At 38.9% G+C, this 16,696-nt stretch overlaps 2 protein-coding genes across 11 annotated transcripts in view; one reads left to right on the top strand and one right to left on the bottom strand.

Annotated features, from left to right (window-relative positions):
- Nucleotides 1-8,363, bottom strand: part of PLAG1 (PLAG1 zinc finger) — a 59,725-nt gene extending 51,362 nt beyond the window's left edge. For all 10 annotated transcript variants that reach the window (XM_073331125.1, XM_073331114.1, XM_073331115.1 and 7 more), the window contains exon 1: nt 8,132-8,363. The gene's annotated coding sequence lies outside the window, so the exon portion shown is untranslated. The remainder of the gene's footprint in view (nt 1-8,131) is intronic.
- Nucleotides 8,364-8,526: 163 nt separating this feature from the next.
- Nucleotides 8,527-14,168, top strand: CHCHD7 (coiled-coil-helix-coiled-coil-helix domain containing 7). Its single transcript, XM_073331113.2, has 4 exons — nt 8,527-8,685; nt 11,891-11,964; nt 12,858-12,956; nt 13,980-14,168. The coding sequence occupies exons 2-4, from the start codon at nt 11,911-11,913 to the stop codon at nt 14,082-14,084; spliced, it is 258 nt and encodes an 85-aa protein (XP_073187214.1). The 5' UTR covers nt 8,527-8,685; nt 11,891-11,910; the 3' UTR covers nt 14,085-14,168.
- The last annotated feature ends 2,528 nt before the right edge of the window (nt 14,169-16,696 follow it).

The raw sequence follows: 16,696 nt of genomic DNA, 5'->3' as shown, positions 1-16,696 counted from the left end.
ACTACCAGCAAGAGTGATGTCATGCATAGGAAGAAACTAATTGAGAGAATAAAAGTCGAGACCACTTTTTGACTTTGATTTCTGGACCAAAGAGAAACATACACAAACGTTTTACATGAAGCAACACATCTTCAAAAATTATTATAAGGAAGCAATTACATTGGAAAAGCATAAAGAACGAAAGTGTAACACTAGATAATTATTTTATATGAACTCTTTATGGTAGTTGCTACAGTCATGAACTTTACATCAGCAAGAACAATCTGAATAACTAGATATAACATAATATGCTTATCAATAACTTCTTAAGTAACAAATCATGAAGTTTTATCACTTAGGAATAACAGTCCTCTCGATTTCATTGTATTGGTATGCTTATACCTGTATTTAAACACCATTTAAAGCAGTATGTAGTAATATCATGCACTCATATGTGCAACAATATTTTTATTACTCTTTCTGAAACTGAAAAGTAGCCCATAATATATTTTGATTGGGTTTAATTAGAATGGTTTAGCCTATACATAATCCCAGTATTAAGACACTAAAGAAAATTATGTCAAGTCACTAAGAAAAGTCCACCAGATTCAAATTAAACTGGCACCTATTGTGATCAGCCATGTTTGAGCTGTTTTTTAAGCTCCATGGTTCACAGTTTCTTAACGTCTCCTGGATGAGATCAATTAAATCTGCATTAACTACAATATCTTCCAGTGAACAAAATCAGCTTTGACAATATCTATACTTGGCTTTCAGACAAAGTGGCTAAATTCTAAGGGCTTTTTCATTCATTTTGTTTAAAATACTTTTTGGAGGAAATGGACAATAGTATCTGATAATATTCAGTAAGTAATGTATATGAAACCCTTTGTAGTATGCCATTTGACTAAACACACAAGAATAACTGCAAGCTGTAGAGGTTAATTTTTTCAATTTTAGATATTGAGTATGAAAATGCAAATCCATACTTACAAGTGATGAATAGTGTAATCGCTAGAGATGAAGCAATTTTACTAAATGTACAATTAATATCACTTTAGGAATTTTTATTTATATTAAGAGTTTCAAAAAATAATAAAAATTTACCAAGTCTAACATATATTTTATTACTAAATATACAGTTTTGAAGATTATTATTAAACTGCCAGAACTCCTTTACTTTTGGGATAGAATTTTATTTTCTTTTTTTAAATGGTCCTTTTCAAAAGGTCTGTCTTAGTAGTCTGGAATAGTTTTCTATATTATACAGAATTCAACGACTGCAACATCCTCCCTAACAGATCAGAAAAGCCTCATTTTTAAAGAAATTGGTAACAGCCATGATGAATACATATACCACAGTAAGCACTGGCTTATTAAAAGTAGTCTAGTAAAATCTCATTAATTTGTATATAGGAATTGGTCTTTGCACTTCTCAAAGGCTTAACAGCATGATGTTGTAGTGATGTCTCATTAATTCAGACTTGAATGCTTTCTCAAAATATGTTACAGAACATTTACTACTAAATTAGATACACCACAGTATACACTTGTCAAATCAACAAACAAGATGAGCTTTGTGATGCATTATCCTTGCTTTTTATTTGCTTACTTTATGATTTGCACAATTCAGTAATTGGGAATGGGATCCCTAATCAATGTGAATAAGCAAGATTCTACTACGCAAATTGTATTAATGAAAAATCTAGAGTTTTTGACAGTCTAAAAATATTAAATTTGACCCCACATCAAAATATGTACGACTCTGTACGCACTATATGCAGAGTAGAACTTTACAGTAAATTGTTTGATTGTAGTATATGTGATAGTAAAGATTTGAAAAGACATTTACTGAAAATTCTAGGTCACTATCAGCATGCAAACTACACAACTAGATGACCTATCTTTTACAGAAACACCAAATTATTTTTAGTTACCCTAACGTTACTCAAAACAAGTATGACAAAATTCCCATTAAACACTTTCTAATCTGATTTCTAGGGATATTCTCCTCAGAGAGGCATTTGGCATGTTAAGTGCAAAAGAAGATTATAACAATTCAATTTACTGGAATAGACACTTTTTGTATTTTCCAAGTTCCTTTACATATGTATTTCTTCATTTCTTTCTATGGTCATATTAAACTTTGCTCTTCTGGTTCCCACTTAACTTCTTATAATTAAATAAAGTTATTTTACTTCATAGTTTTAAATTACTGTTCTATGCATTATTGTCTACCTTGGGTACATTCACTTGTTTTACCTATTTTAGTCTTTGTTTTTATGCTTTATTATTTTGACCAAAAAAAAAATCATGAACATTGGACCATACTCTACCCTCATTTATACCTATGCAACTCCACTGAAATCAGCAGGGTTTGATGGTGCATCGGAGAACAGAATTTTATCCATTCACTTTTTATTAAAATATACTGGACAAAATGTATTCAAATTCTAAACAAATAAGTGTATTTTAAAGGTAATAAGAGATATTAGGAAAGCTTACAAAACAAGCTAATTTATCCTATTAACAGGAGTATAATTGCATAAGCTCTCTCACTTCTCAATGTTCAAGTATGCACACACACACTTCATATGTAGTCATCTCAGATTCCCCTCAGTCACTGTGTGCAGTTTTAATACCACGATCCTGCAGTAACTCTGTTTACAAGTTATCCATGGACCATTTAAATATTAACAATTTTAATAGATTCTGTGAGAATGACCCATCTTTGTAAGTAGTATCACATCACAATTTTGGGGTTTTTACAGTATTACAGAATGTCTTGTCAACTTTTTTTTAAAATATTAAATTGTACTTGGAGTTTCTGCTAATATGCCCTAAAAAGATGAGAATGGCAGGTGTGCACTTTGAGGGTAGAGGGAAGAAAAGAATCCAAGTAGCAGATTAATATACTTGAAAGCAGAACTTAACATGGCATTATTATGATCAAAGCTATTCATTATTAGGTTCTCATAGCAGAAGATTTCTAATTATTGTAATACAAAACAATTAGAACTCTTTTCATATTTGGTGTAGTTATGTTTGATGTTCTGTGGACAAGTGGTCATTTAAAATCCATTACTAATTGCAATCTATTCAACTGTAGATAATAGATAATTATGTTCCCCATTACATTAAAATAATTTAAAGTATAGGAACCTGCTTGAGCAAGTCTAATGAGTTATAAGTAATATGTTTTAAGTTCAAACCCCAAGTTTGCATAATTTATAAAATCACTAAACATTTGACTAAGTCCTAGATGTGATTTTAGATTAACAGGAAAAAACACACATTTTATTAGCAAGATATTTTACTAGCTAAATGCAGCAATCTTCTGCCATACATTAGAACTCCAAAACACTTATTTCACAACTGATCAATATAAAATGTTACTTTGTTCTCATATTTGAATTATTTTGAAATAGTTCCCTAAAGCTACCTAAACATTTGGTAATTGGTTAAAGATGGTTAGCAGTTCACTGGGCAGATAGAAATATGCAATATCAAAAGTAAAGAAAGTTAAAAGCTCACTATTCTATTTCAAGAGGATATTCTCACCAAGTATACTGTCACCTCAGTAGAGATGGTTGCTAGTTCCTTTTAACACTACAATGCATCTGAGGATGGTTTAAGCACTGTTACATGTTTTACATTTTCCAAAATATTATCCTTTGGTAAACAAATTAACTTGTTTAGGACACCTTCCTAACAAAATTTTTCTAATCATGAAAGCTAGTTTTTAAGATCTACCATGTTATAGATAACAGATAAAAAACCTTAGGTTTTAGTTTCTGAAATAAAACAAGTCTTTCAGTAAAATCATTTAAAACCATTACAATACTTGCTAATTCAGAACATAAGTAGTCACCCACTTTATCCCATTCATTTTATAAAACATCTGCACTGCACTGAAAGGAGGAGACTTAAGGGCACCATTTTGACTCAATAGCTCTGCAGATGGATGACCATTAAAAATAGTTCCACTTTGGATGCAGTGAATTTTTGCATTAAATAAAGTGAAAAACTTGAAAAAAATTGTAATTTAAATTTGAAAAATCTGTGCTTGGGGAAACTCATTTTTCAGGCTAATTTACTAAATAAAGTGTGCATGCCAAGAACCATACTTAGATTAAGTGTGCAAGAAAAGTTTAATGTATGAGAATCTATATTCTTGCATTTGTTGAACAATTTTAGAATCTCTGTAGCTAATAAAACCTATGCAAACATTATCTGATAGGACAGATAAATGCCTACAAAAGTTTTTAATGCATTTAGAACATTCTAGTTTACCTACAGAAACTAGGACAACTTTACCAACAACAGCCCATGAACATTTATTTCCTTAGATACTTAAAGGGCAAATTTTCAAATGATTTATCATGTATCAAGTCAGAGCTATAGATATTAGAAAAAGGAAATCTAAATTCTAAAACCTTCAGTTCCCTGAAATGTTACTTTTATTTCTACCAAACATCACCTCATCGCTCTAAGAATAACTCCGTATTCTACAAAATGAGAGCAACTAGGGGTATAAAGAATACTATCAAGTAACATTTAACATATACTCAAGTAGAAAAATAGAATATAGATCAAACCCAAATTAGAGCGTCTGAATTTTGTTCTACACTTGGGTGTACTGGATTCACTTCACAATAAGCAGTTGTGAGTCAAGAAAGATACCCAGCAACTGTTACACCACACTTGATGTTATGAACAATGCCTATATCTATATTCAGGATTACAAAAAGTAAATGATAATTTAAGTTTCCAAATAAATGAGATGTCTTACATTAAATACTTCCGATAATCATCAATGTAGTATTAGTTTAAATTTAAAAAAAAAAAAAACTTATTTTCGGTATCATTAACTAGTGTAATAAAGTTACTTCTATATAACTAAAGAACTAAAAAATTGCACTACACTAAATAAACATATGACACTTAAAGAATTTTGTCAAATTTCTGGGTTTTTTTAGGTAAGTATAACTTTAATCAACAAAAAAAGAAAAGCTTTATGGAAAAATAATTGGAGAGGCCCTTCTAAATTTGAATTCTTTTGTAAATATATGAAAGATCTCTAAAACCTGGAAAGACAGTTCTGTAAAAATGTACAATTTCATTCCTTCATACTAACAGATTAATCCTTCCCCCTTAATGAGCTTTTTTTTCCCCTAAGAATAGTTGATGTGATTTAATTTTCAAAGCTTGAGTCACTGGAAAACTGTGTGATTTCTTCCAAATCTGTAACCACAAGCCTATCCCAGTCAACAAGTCACATTTACAATAAAGGTACGGATTGCTTGTAAGCACAGCCTGTTGAACACAGTGGCCTATAACAACTCATATTTAATGTCTATAGGGCAAAAGAAGCCATTTGCTGAAAAGGCTTCCCTACAAGTTCAGCCCTCCTTCTATCTCCGGAAGTGGATTCCTTGTATTTAAGTTTTAATTTAGAATTAAATATAAAGGCTACACAAACAAATCAACTGTAATGAAAAAATGTAATAATTTCTGATAAAGATATCTAATTAGTATATTAAGAAGTTATGCTAAGAATTTTAAAAGTTAGATGTCTTACTGAGAATTAAAATACATGCAAGATACAGACATATAGACAAGTGGAACAATTCACATCATAGTAGTTAAATATTTACAAATTAAAAATACAGCAGGAATCTGTACCAGTTACCATACTGATGTTAAATGCATATAAATGGAGCTTGAGTGTAGTTAAGATTCTTTAAAAAACTGAAGGTAATTTTTCAAGAGATGTTAGAATTACACAGCTAAGGTGTACATGTAAAAAGCCCTTAGTTTGGCCAATTAAAAGCAAACAGTTATTGCACTATTTTCAAAACCTTTTGGAACTGTTCACAGGTTTTAAATACAGAAGAAGCTTTGCACTGCTTTTCAACAGACAGTTACATGTCCCCCATAAAGCTGAAATTACTCAAAGTGAAAATTATGCACTTAATAACTTTTTACAAGATGGCTATGAAATTTTGTTACATAATAGCCTTTAGTCTCCTTTCAAGAAATTGAGAACTAGTAGAAGTATACTATATTTTATATTAATAATGTTACTTTTTAATTTCTGGAACATCCATTCCAAAATCGTTTCCAAAACACAGTTTTATAACTAATGCATTAAGAAAACTCTCCTGAAGGCTTGCTACGCACAAAAGAAATGCTTGGATCCAAATGAATCTGCAAGTTTATCCCTATTATGTGGCATTAATTTATCATACAAAGGTCAATTTAATGTCTTTATCTAAAAAAAACCCAGAACCACCCCTTTGCTTTAGGCAGAGGTTCTGCATAGGTGAGAACTATAAGAAAAGAGAAGCTGTCTCTTTAAAATGCCCTGCTCTGTCCCTGATCCCACGTGGAACCAACATCAGCAGCACTTTCGCATTAACTTCAATGTGATGCAAGATGAGGCATCATTTTATATAAATAAAACGAGAAGGCTGCTGAATACATTCTTTATGGGACACAGACAGGTGAACTAAGCATGCCAGTGAAATCACAAGGCATCCCCAGAAGAGGTGCCCTTACTCTGCGCCCTCTACGCCAGAAGAGGTGCCCTCACTTTCTCTCTATGAGGTAATGTTCCAATCCAGCACTACACTGAAGAATCCAGTTTAAATAGAGGATGGAGTCACAAGTAAAATTTGAATTTCAAATGCAACGAAAATGTACTTTATAAACCGGAAAGGTTTACTCTTTGCTTCACACATCCTAATTAGATCAAGAAAGTGACACTACAAAGGCATTACATTCCGGCCAAAAAACAAGAAAAAGAGAAACCAACTGTACACAAAGAGCATTAAAAAGGAAGTTATAAAGGAGCAACTATAGCATTTATCTTATCTAAAAATCACTCCACATTACCCCCAAATTATGTAGTTTCTACAGTATCATCTCCCCCCACCACTCTCATCTGAATGGGATTTTCACGTTTTCTTATTGTCGGTGGCGAGTTATAAGAGGCTTTTGCCTTTCCAAAGAATTCATCAACAAAAAAAATAATAAATATTAACTCCTTGCTCCCTGAAACGTTAATAGGGGCATGCAAGGACACGGGGTTTATTCTGCTACCCTTAGGAAGAAAAGGGGGATCGGCCCCGATTTTTAAGTATTTTTGGGAATTTTTTTCTAATTTTTATTTTGTTATATGCCTCAGTTCTCCCTCCATTTTGGTTGTTTATGATACTGACAACAAGCTGTCCCTGCTCTCTCTCTCTCCGGATCTCTCCTGCTTTCAGTTAACAAACCCCTCTCCCCAATGCAACAACACTCAGCACTAACTTGGATTCACACTTTCCTCTAAACATACTCGAATGAGGGAAGCAAAAGGCTCCTGGGCGACTCGAAGGGGGGAGAGCAGATACATTCTTTTCCTTATTATGAAGGGAAAAACTTTAGTCCTCCCCCCCACACACACAAAACGAAGGAAAGGGGGGCCGAGTTCCCCAAAGTGACTCCAGATCCCCCCAAAAGAGTGAGCTGCCTACTTCCTAGGACACACTCGGGAGACTGGGGTCCACCCGGGAAATTTTTGTGCAAAATGCGCCTGGTTTGATACTTCGGGTGAATTTATATTAATTTTTCCCTCATTTTTGGGCAACACGGTCTCTAATGTCTTCCGCTCCCTCTCGCTGCTGTCACTCTATTCACAGCACAGACCCTGGAGAAGGAGGGGGGGGGTGCTAGAAGATGGGGGGAAAAAACTTCTGCAAAAAACTTTTCAGAACTCCCCAACGAAGCTAAGGGGTGGGGGGGGGGAGAGAACCCCTCTCCCTCCTTGAGTTCCCCAGGCAAACTTCTCTCCCTCTTTAACTACTACGGTGCAGGAGGGAAGGAGGGGGGGGGGTGGGTGGACTAAACTCCTAGGATATATTTTTATAAAATACATTTTCCGGGCAATGTATTTTTCTCCCCTACTTTCTGCCCTGGGGTCCCCAGAAGGATGGTGGGGGCAGCTCAGAGATGGGAGGGGGCGCGATTAACACAAACTTTTCCTTGCCGCTGCTCCGCTCTCCGCTCCCCCCTCCTCCTTCTCCTCCTCCCCCTTCATAATTTAAATAACCCTGATATTTCCCTGCTAAACCCCGGCGCCTGCCCCCCAAACCCGCAGCAGACTCACCGCGGGAGCCTCAGCATCCCCTCTGCGCCCCGTTTCCACCCTTTACAGTGTTCTCCGATTTTTCTGTAATTTTTTTCCCATATTTCGGGCTGGACGCGGCGGGCCTGGAAATTGTTTGCTTTCCCCTCTTTCCAGCAGCCATTGTAGTGTATGCGCTGCGGTGCAGCCCAGCCTGCCGCACACGCCGCGCCCACACCGCCCGCCACCCACACGCGCCGCGGGTTGGCCGCCTCCCCCCGTCACTCAGGGCTCCGGCCGCGCCCCGCTGGAGGCGCCTGCGGCCCGCGCCGCCCGCCTGGTTGGTGGAAGGAGGCGCCGCTCAGGTCAGAGAGGGGCGGGGCCTGGCGGGGATTGGCGGCCCGGCCGCGGGCCCGGCGCTGTCACTCAAGCCGGCCGAGGAGCCGGGAGTGGGCGGCGGCGGTGTCAGTCCGGGGGGAGCCGCGGGGCCGGGAGCGGGCTAGGCTGCGCCCCTACATAACTGCTGCCGCCTGAGCCCCCGCTGACGTCTTTCGAATTGGAGACGGGGCTCGCGCGCCTACTGAGCCGCCCGTGAGGTAAGTGCGGGGCCGGGGTGCGGCGGGCTGTTCGCCGCCGCCGGGACGTGCCCGCCCGGGCGTCCCGCGCCGCCTTCCCCCTGCGGCCCGGCCCGGGCGGCGGCGGGGGCCGGGGACCCGCCGCTCCAGGAGCGGGGCTTTGCCGTCCCGCCTCAGGGTTGGGGGCGGAGGGGAGGAAGCCGCAGCGGGGCCCGTTCGCTTCCCTTCCCCGGCTGCCCGGGCGGCAGGGGGCGCCCCGGGCAGTTGAGGGGTCTGGGCGGAGAGGCGGGCGAGCCCGGCCCGGAGTTCCGGCCTCGCTGTCACGGGAGCAAGTGATCCTCGCCGCAGCCCCTCTCCTCTGCGAGCGGCGGGGGCGCCCCGTCCCCCTCCCGCCCCTCGGCGCGCGGCGCCGACCCTCTGCCGGCGAAACGGGGGCGCAAGCGTGTGGCAGGCCCCCGGGCGTGTGCTGCGTGTCCCCGGGGGGCAGCTCAAGGACGGAGCCTGGGGGGCCGCCCGAGACCCGCCGGGCTCCCGGAGCGCAGCGCCCGCGAAAGCGACTTGCCCGTAAGCAGGTGTTTGGGGGCACCACCTTGACCCCGCTTTGGGAAGGGAGAGGCCAGGCGAGGGGCCGCCCCTAAACCGCTCTCAGCCACCTATTGTAGCCTCCTCCTCCGCCCTCACAGATCGAGGTGTTAATTCAGCCCTCCTCGTTAATGACCGTGTTAGGGGCTTGACGGTGCTAGGCTCCGCTGAAAGACTTGGCAGCAGTGGGAGCCCTGGAAAATAGCTTGATGGCTCTTGAACTGCAAGTCTGCCCTAGGGTTAAACTGTACTAGTAATATTTTCCCTGCCTGTGCTGTTTACAACTGTTCACTAATTTAGTAAAACATAATTAAAAACTGTAGTATAAACAAACCCTTGATGTGTTCGGGGTTGGCCCTGTATTCCTAAAGCAGGAAGGTCAGCCTGTAGATGTGTAAAAACCGAGGGGAGGGAGAGGAGCGATTACTTCCTGTTAACTTAAATCAAATAGTAGTAGCATTTGCATGTGACCTACCTGCCTGTCAGGCTTGATAGTAGGTTGTGCTCCTAATGTTGTTGAAGCACTTCATAGAAAAATCAGTTGAGGAGCCATCAGATTATTTTCTGTGTGCCCTTATCTATGAAGTATTTTTTTGTAGTAGTGCCTAGTATGTTTGCACATAGACTAGCATATTTAAGCTTTTGCACATTCTAAATCAAATCATTAAGCAACTTTATAAGAACAAAACCTACTTTTTAAACCTCAATTTACAATCGGTACACTTCCTACATTTCATTGTCAATTGGACTAGATCGATTGACAAGCACTGGAAATACCTCAGCTTTAAATGAGCTACTAGTCATTTGTGGACTGACTGACAATAGTGTGAACACTAGACAAAATCTGCTTCCAGTAAGTTACCTTCAGCCTTTTCATTGAATGGTCACTTTCATGAAGATAGTCTTAAAAGCATACCAGCAATGTTCCCTTATTGATCATGCTTTTCTAAAATGAGCACAACACACTAGTTATAAGTAATACTTGGGCAAACTTCTGAAATTTCATGTTAACAGCATTGATGTTGATGGGATGTAAGTTCTTTTGGCCTTTTCTGCAATCCTTGGTTGTCTGGTTAGTGTACATCCATTTATTTTTAAACCCTGTGTGATCAAAAACACTCTTGCTCTAGCAAAGAAACGGAATATTTAGCTCCGGATACCAAAGTTAAAATACAACTAAAATATCAAGCTCTCTGTGAAAACAGTTGCTAAAAAAACTTTCAGTAGGTGAGTTAACATTTTTAACTTATATGCAGTCTTCCCTCAGCATTAAAATCTGAGAGTTCAAATACTTCTCAAAAGAAACTGTTCTAAAGTATGGTTCTCCTGTGGAAAAGTGCTTATTAAAAAGGCATCAGAGTTCCATGTTTGTTTCAGTGACTTCAAACTCTGTTTAAAAAACATGTTCTAACTATATACTCTCGTCTTAGATCTGAAACTGAAGTAGCTTTTTCTCCCTTGTACACAATTACCTGTGGTGTAAATAAAACAACCCCCAAACTAACTAGGAAACCAGATTCTGCCATTAGTAGCTCCTGGGCAACCTGGTTTTCAGAGAGGCTCCCCAAGTGTACCTAAGGGCAGAATATGGCCTACAGCTGAAACTTAACAATTCAGTTGATTTACAAAAAGGAATAGAATCCCACTACTTCCTGTGTATTGGCTCTGCAGTGGTAAAAAGGACTAAATAGATTTGTTACTGATGTAAGCAGAGTTAGTACAGGATGCTATTTTTACTTTAGATACTCTTAAATTATATTTATATTTCTAAGTTTGTCTTTAACAGCAGCTTTTTGTAGAAAAATGAGATCAAGTAGGAAGCTCAGTGTCAAACTGAAACTAGTTTTCTACTTTATTTTACACTGGTTTAGCAATTGGAAACTAGCTACAATATTCGTAGGTAAGCATTGTTTAAAAATCTGATTTTTAAATGTGGGTTAAGTAGAATCTAAGTGGATATTTCCCTAGGGAACTATTTTTTGTGTGTCAGACATGTCACTAATTGGTAATATAGTAGTAGGTCTAGATGTTTCTGTACTCAAAGCTTAGTTTCCACTATGGCCCTGATTCTTGTGGACTGGCCAAGGAGCACTTGGCCCAAGCTAGGAGGGCTTTGCGTGTGCACATTGTTGCTTTTCAATTCTGTGTTGTGCCATCTGGGTACTAGGCTGGTCACCAGTTTAAATTAGAACAATTTGAGTTTTCTCTAAATATGCAGTGGCTGTTAAAAGCCACAGGGCCTTTTGTAGTATCTGGCGAATTTGGAGGTGTAGGAATATGTGAGACATACCCCTTTCCTCAGTCAAATCCCTACACTAATAGTCAGGAGTTGGCATAGGAGCTACTGCATAGCTAGGACTGGTTAAACTGGTCTGAGTTGCTTCGTACTATCAGAGGAGCATGAACCATCCTTATATAGTAGAAAACTGGGCCTCTTGTATGCAGAAAACCAAACAAGTTTCTATACTCCTTTTTTCTAAATTATATGTTTAAAAAAAATCTCTCTCAGATCTTGCGTGTATGTACTATGGTAGAGGTTTCTGTGTTAAACCACTTAAAATGGAAATTCAAACTGAGACTGTTAACATTAATGGCGCTTGTGGGTCAAATACAAAAAAAAACTTCTTTTCTTTCCTGCTTCTAGCTGCAGTAAGACATTTTAGGATGTCCAGAAATGTGCAGCGACTTAGAGACCACGATACAAATCCATGTCTAGCGGTAAGATTGGTCGGTTATGGTTTAGTCTGAAGATGCATTATTATAGGGGTATGAAAACTACCCAGATAGTTCCTTCTAAAAGCAAGTCGTTTATATTGCTTCATATTCCTTCTGAAGGGGTGTATGTGTTCGTGTAAACATCAGTAATATTTGGACCTTTTAAGTTGAAAATATTAAGTTCAGAAACTAATAGCTCTTGCACGAATGGATGGGGTAGGCTTCTAGTTATCAGGTTTGGGATTCTGATTGTGGTTTCAAGGACAGACTTAAATCCTTGTAGCTTGGATTTGTTCCCCTCTTTTTTTTTAATTACCCAAAAAAACCCCACCCCCCAAGTATTTTGCTGTTTACTGCATTGGATACCTTTTGAAAGAACCAAACAGAACTTCTGTCTGTGTTCTGAGGACAGATGACCTGATTTTTTAATTTCCCCCACAGGTGCTGAGCAGCCACAACTCCTAATTGAAGTCTTTGCTTTCAGATTCCCTGGCCTTTCTTTGGGGGGTGGGATAACCCAGTGGCTTGAGCATTGGCCTACTAAACCCAGAGTTGTGAGTTCAATCCTTGAGGGGGCCATTTAGGGATCTGGGGGGAAAATTGGAGATTGGCCCTGTTTTGAGCAGGGGGTTGGACTAGATGACCTCCTGAGGTCCCCTCCAACCCAGATATTCTATGATTCTTGTAAGAGCAGGAGTTTGCCCTAGTATCCTTGATGCAAAGTTTCTCCTACTTCCCCAACTATTGTTTGTAGCACTCAGACAAGTTGGCTGCCTCCCTTAATCTTAATTTATAAAATACTCTGGGGATTTTTTAGAATGAAATATTACACTAAAAATGTGTAAATATATTTATCCCCACCAGCTCTTAAGTGTGACCTGTCTTCCATATTAAAGGAAACAGATGCTTCTAGACAATGTATGGATGACAATAACTACAGAAAGGATATGTGTGCCTCTTATTTTTTAAAGTACAAAAACTGCAGAAAATTTTGGGTAAGTAGTCTTGAGCAAAATTCTCAAACAGAATATTTTGGTTTAACAAAACAGTCCTTTGAGTTTATCCTGGTAACTAAGGCCTAACACTAATCAAACTTTTTGCACTAGATAATTCCAGTTTATCCTGTCAATATTCTGACATGAATTGAAGTTCTTTCATTACTGTTTTAGCACTATTAAAATGAAAATACTAGAACAAAAGTAATTTTAGTTTTGCCACAGTGTAATTTTAAGAACAATGATTATACTAACTAATTTTCAGAAGTTAAAGTAATGCATAGGTGCAAGTCTTAAACTGCTATATTTGTCCTTTTTTACAAATCTGAGGGGGTCTACTCAAATGTTTTTTGCAGTGTTAAATACCCCTGTCTCCTTCTGAATCTTATAATTTAGTACTGGTACTATATCCTGACCCAAATCTCATGGATATATTAGAACAAAATTTTTAAACAATATAATCAGGGAGTTTTCTTTCCTATGTTAACTTCCCTCACCATTCTATTCACTTTGTCTTCCCTGACATTGTTCTCCTACACTTTATTTTGCTTCCTATTAATATAGTCTAACTTTTATTTTTCTTCCTCATGGGGTGTTCTGCTGCTGCCACTTAAGTTTCCTTCTAACTCCAGCTTTTTTTTGTTCAGACAAAACATTCTGCAGTGGGAATATCAGCAGAGAAATCACTCCTGTGCTCTACTAGCAACATCCTTTAGCTAATGACTTTAAATAATTCTTGTCTGCAAACAGCTTTTTTGGTGGGTTGCACAATTATGCAGTTAATCTGACATATTGCCATGAGAATACTGTAGTTCTTTAAAAGTATTTGCTTTCACTGTCTACTGAAACGATAAAGTGGATTATCTGATGTTACTTAACTAATACCAGTGCATTTAACTGAAGTTAAGGACCTAGTTTCTGCTATAAAGTACTTCTAAGAAGTACATTCACTCGGAGCTAAATTAGAGGCAGAGACTTCTGAGAAATCAGTGTGTTCTCATACTCGCTTTCTTCTGTTTACAGCATGCTGTTATGATACAAAGGAGAAGAGATGGTGTGAAACCAAATATGCCTACAGCAGGAGAGAGAGAGAATATATTGAAGTCAATAGGAGGGACACCATACTGATTGCACAATCTGTATTGTTTACTATTATATGTTATGTACATATGAAGATTTCTGTCAGCTAGGCATTAAAAATTTTTAACATTGCCTCTACGTTTATTTTATCATAAGATGTTGCCAACTGAAAAAGAACATTACCTTAGATTGTAAAGCTCTTTGGGAGGCAAGGGGACATAGTGCGGCAGGGACAGCTTTTCTGTTTGTACAGTTCCTAGCACAATGGGATCCTGGTCAGAGTAGGGCTTCTAGGTGCCACCATGATGCAACTAAATAGTAATTACTATGTGCCTAAAAGGTTCACTACAGACATGTACAAAGATTACCTTGAGGCAGTTATGGAAATAATTCTTAATCTTTCACTTAATGCTGAGTACCACATAATTGGCCTTGATATTTGACAGCTTCTTCAAAACAACTTTTGGCATAGCGGCATATCTGGTGGGGGACAGAGCAGCTGCTTAGAGCGAGAATTACAGAGGAAGAGGAACTACTGAGACTGGTTTGGTATAACTTAACTGATTACTACCCTACTGTTTTGTGTAATAGTTAAATGCAGAATAGGGACCTGCTACTTTTTCATATTTATGTACAAAAACCAATGTTTACATGAGTCACACTTATCACAGCTCTAATTGGAGGCATCTGACAACAGTGCAATCACTGAAGTTACAACTTAAAAAAAAATACAAGCTACTACTAGAAAAAAATACATAAATGGATTTCAATGGAAACAAATTTCTAGTTTTTTAAAAAAAAGTTTAATCAGATTTGTAGCCATCTGCTTGTCTAGGGAAAGGCTTGTGAGGGGAAAAAGTTGAATTCCATTGCTCTTAATAACTTGCTTTCTGATTACCTGTTTACCTTCCATGACATACTTTTTTATACCATCGCCAGCAGGTAAATAGTAGTGGATATTAACAAAAAACTGTTACATTAATTATAGGTTAAGCTTTTTCAGTTAAGATAAGATCTTAAAATCTTATTTTGGGCATTTAATAGCACTGTGTAGCCAGTTCCTCCTCTCTATGGAACTTTCAAACAGCAACGTAAGTACTTTATGGCTTCACACTTTTTTTTAAATTTAATTTGAGCATGTATAGTACATAAAGCACCTTTGACATTTTTTTTCTGAAAGTGACACTAGATTACTGGACCTATCATGCATTAAACAAGGCAGAGAGCTGCAGTTCATGTTGCTGCCTAATCAACCACCTTATCTTACAACATTAAGAAAATCCCCAGTGTTGGCTTTAAAGTGTGAACCATCGTCCCATGCTGCCAGAGGGAGTAACTTCTACAATGTGGAACTGTTCGTTAAGGCTCCTGTTGCAATGGACTTAGCAAGAATATCTTGGCTGACTTCCACTCATGCTGCATGTGTGTTCCAGTTGATCGGATGGTTGCTTTTGTCTGTAATGTAATGGACTACACTGACAACACTTCATGGTCTCCAGTTTCTCCCTGCAATTGTCTGCTGTTTTTCTCACTACTCTTCTGTTGGATGCCTAGCTCTTTTTCATCCTGGCTTTCTTCATGTTTGCATGGTTAGTGCCCATCTGATATATCCCATTTTTTTGTGCCTTATGAGTGTGTTGGTGACCCTTGGCCTTGTCTTTGCTAAGCATTGCTCTTACTGTGTATTTCTTTTTCACCACTTCATGTACCTGGATGCTGCTGCTGGCTTCCCTGCATTTGTCTGACTGGGGATGGAGAACTAATGGATGTGATTGAACTGACTACTCTGCAGCTCTTACTTCCTTTCTCGCTGCCTTTCCTTTTAGTGCTAGTTATTGCATGCTCTGCTGCACTTTGTTTCCTCCTCTCTCCCTGGCATCCCAAATCCACAGCTTTGGTTGTTTGCTATTGCTATGTTGAAGAGCATTTCTGCTGGGAATCCAGGCTCCCCTACAGCCTTTCTGCCCTAAAGCTTGCTGCTTTTTTGAACTTGGTACTCCTGCCCCCTTTCTAAACAAGTCTACTCCTGCATCTCTTCCCCACCTCTGACTCAAACTTCACCATTGTTCACAATAGTTCTTAGGATAAAATTGACAATATCCAGAGAATTCTCCCAGATGTAGTCTATCACTATCTCCAACTACATTTTAGTACCCTTGCCCCTTACTAACCTTTTCTTTTTCCCTGCTTGTTACCAACTTTCATTCTGACTACCTTCTAGCCTTTTGACCTCCTCCTGTCCTCTCATTCCACTTTTCTCCTGCCCATTTAAGGGAAAGAGGATACAAGGACATACTTCTGGTGGCCTATGTGGCCTCTCTAATTGTTGGACCATTTCTGTCTTGCCTCAGGTGTGCTTGTGAATGTTGCATACATGCTTTAATACTTACTGCCTCTCCCCCTTTTGGTTTACTAGAGAGCTGGTTTCTGTTCCCTTTGCTAGTCACACTTAGCATTAGCTTTCTGTCTGATAAGGCAAGGGCCTTGGGTTGGTACTAATCTTCCTGTTTGTCTACAGTTTTGAAAGAGTTGACTGCTCCTCTTGGCTTTGTCATGTGAGTTGTCCTGGTCCATTAAGCTCTTCACCCATTTCTTCAGTGTCAATGTTAAATCATCTTCCAGTGTGATCACTAGCATTTTGTCATGGCTCCTCCACTCTG

This window comes from Lepidochelys kempii, chromosome 2, assembly GCF_965140285.1.
Source record: "Lepidochelys kempii isolate rLepKem1 chromosome 2, rLepKem1.hap1, whole genome shotgun sequence".
NCBI classification, from domain to species: domain Eukaryota; kingdom Metazoa; phylum Chordata; order Testudines; family Cheloniidae; genus Lepidochelys; species Lepidochelys kempii.
The sequence above is the reverse complement of the archived record's forward strand: the minus strand, read 5'-3'. Positions and strand labels throughout refer to the sequence as shown.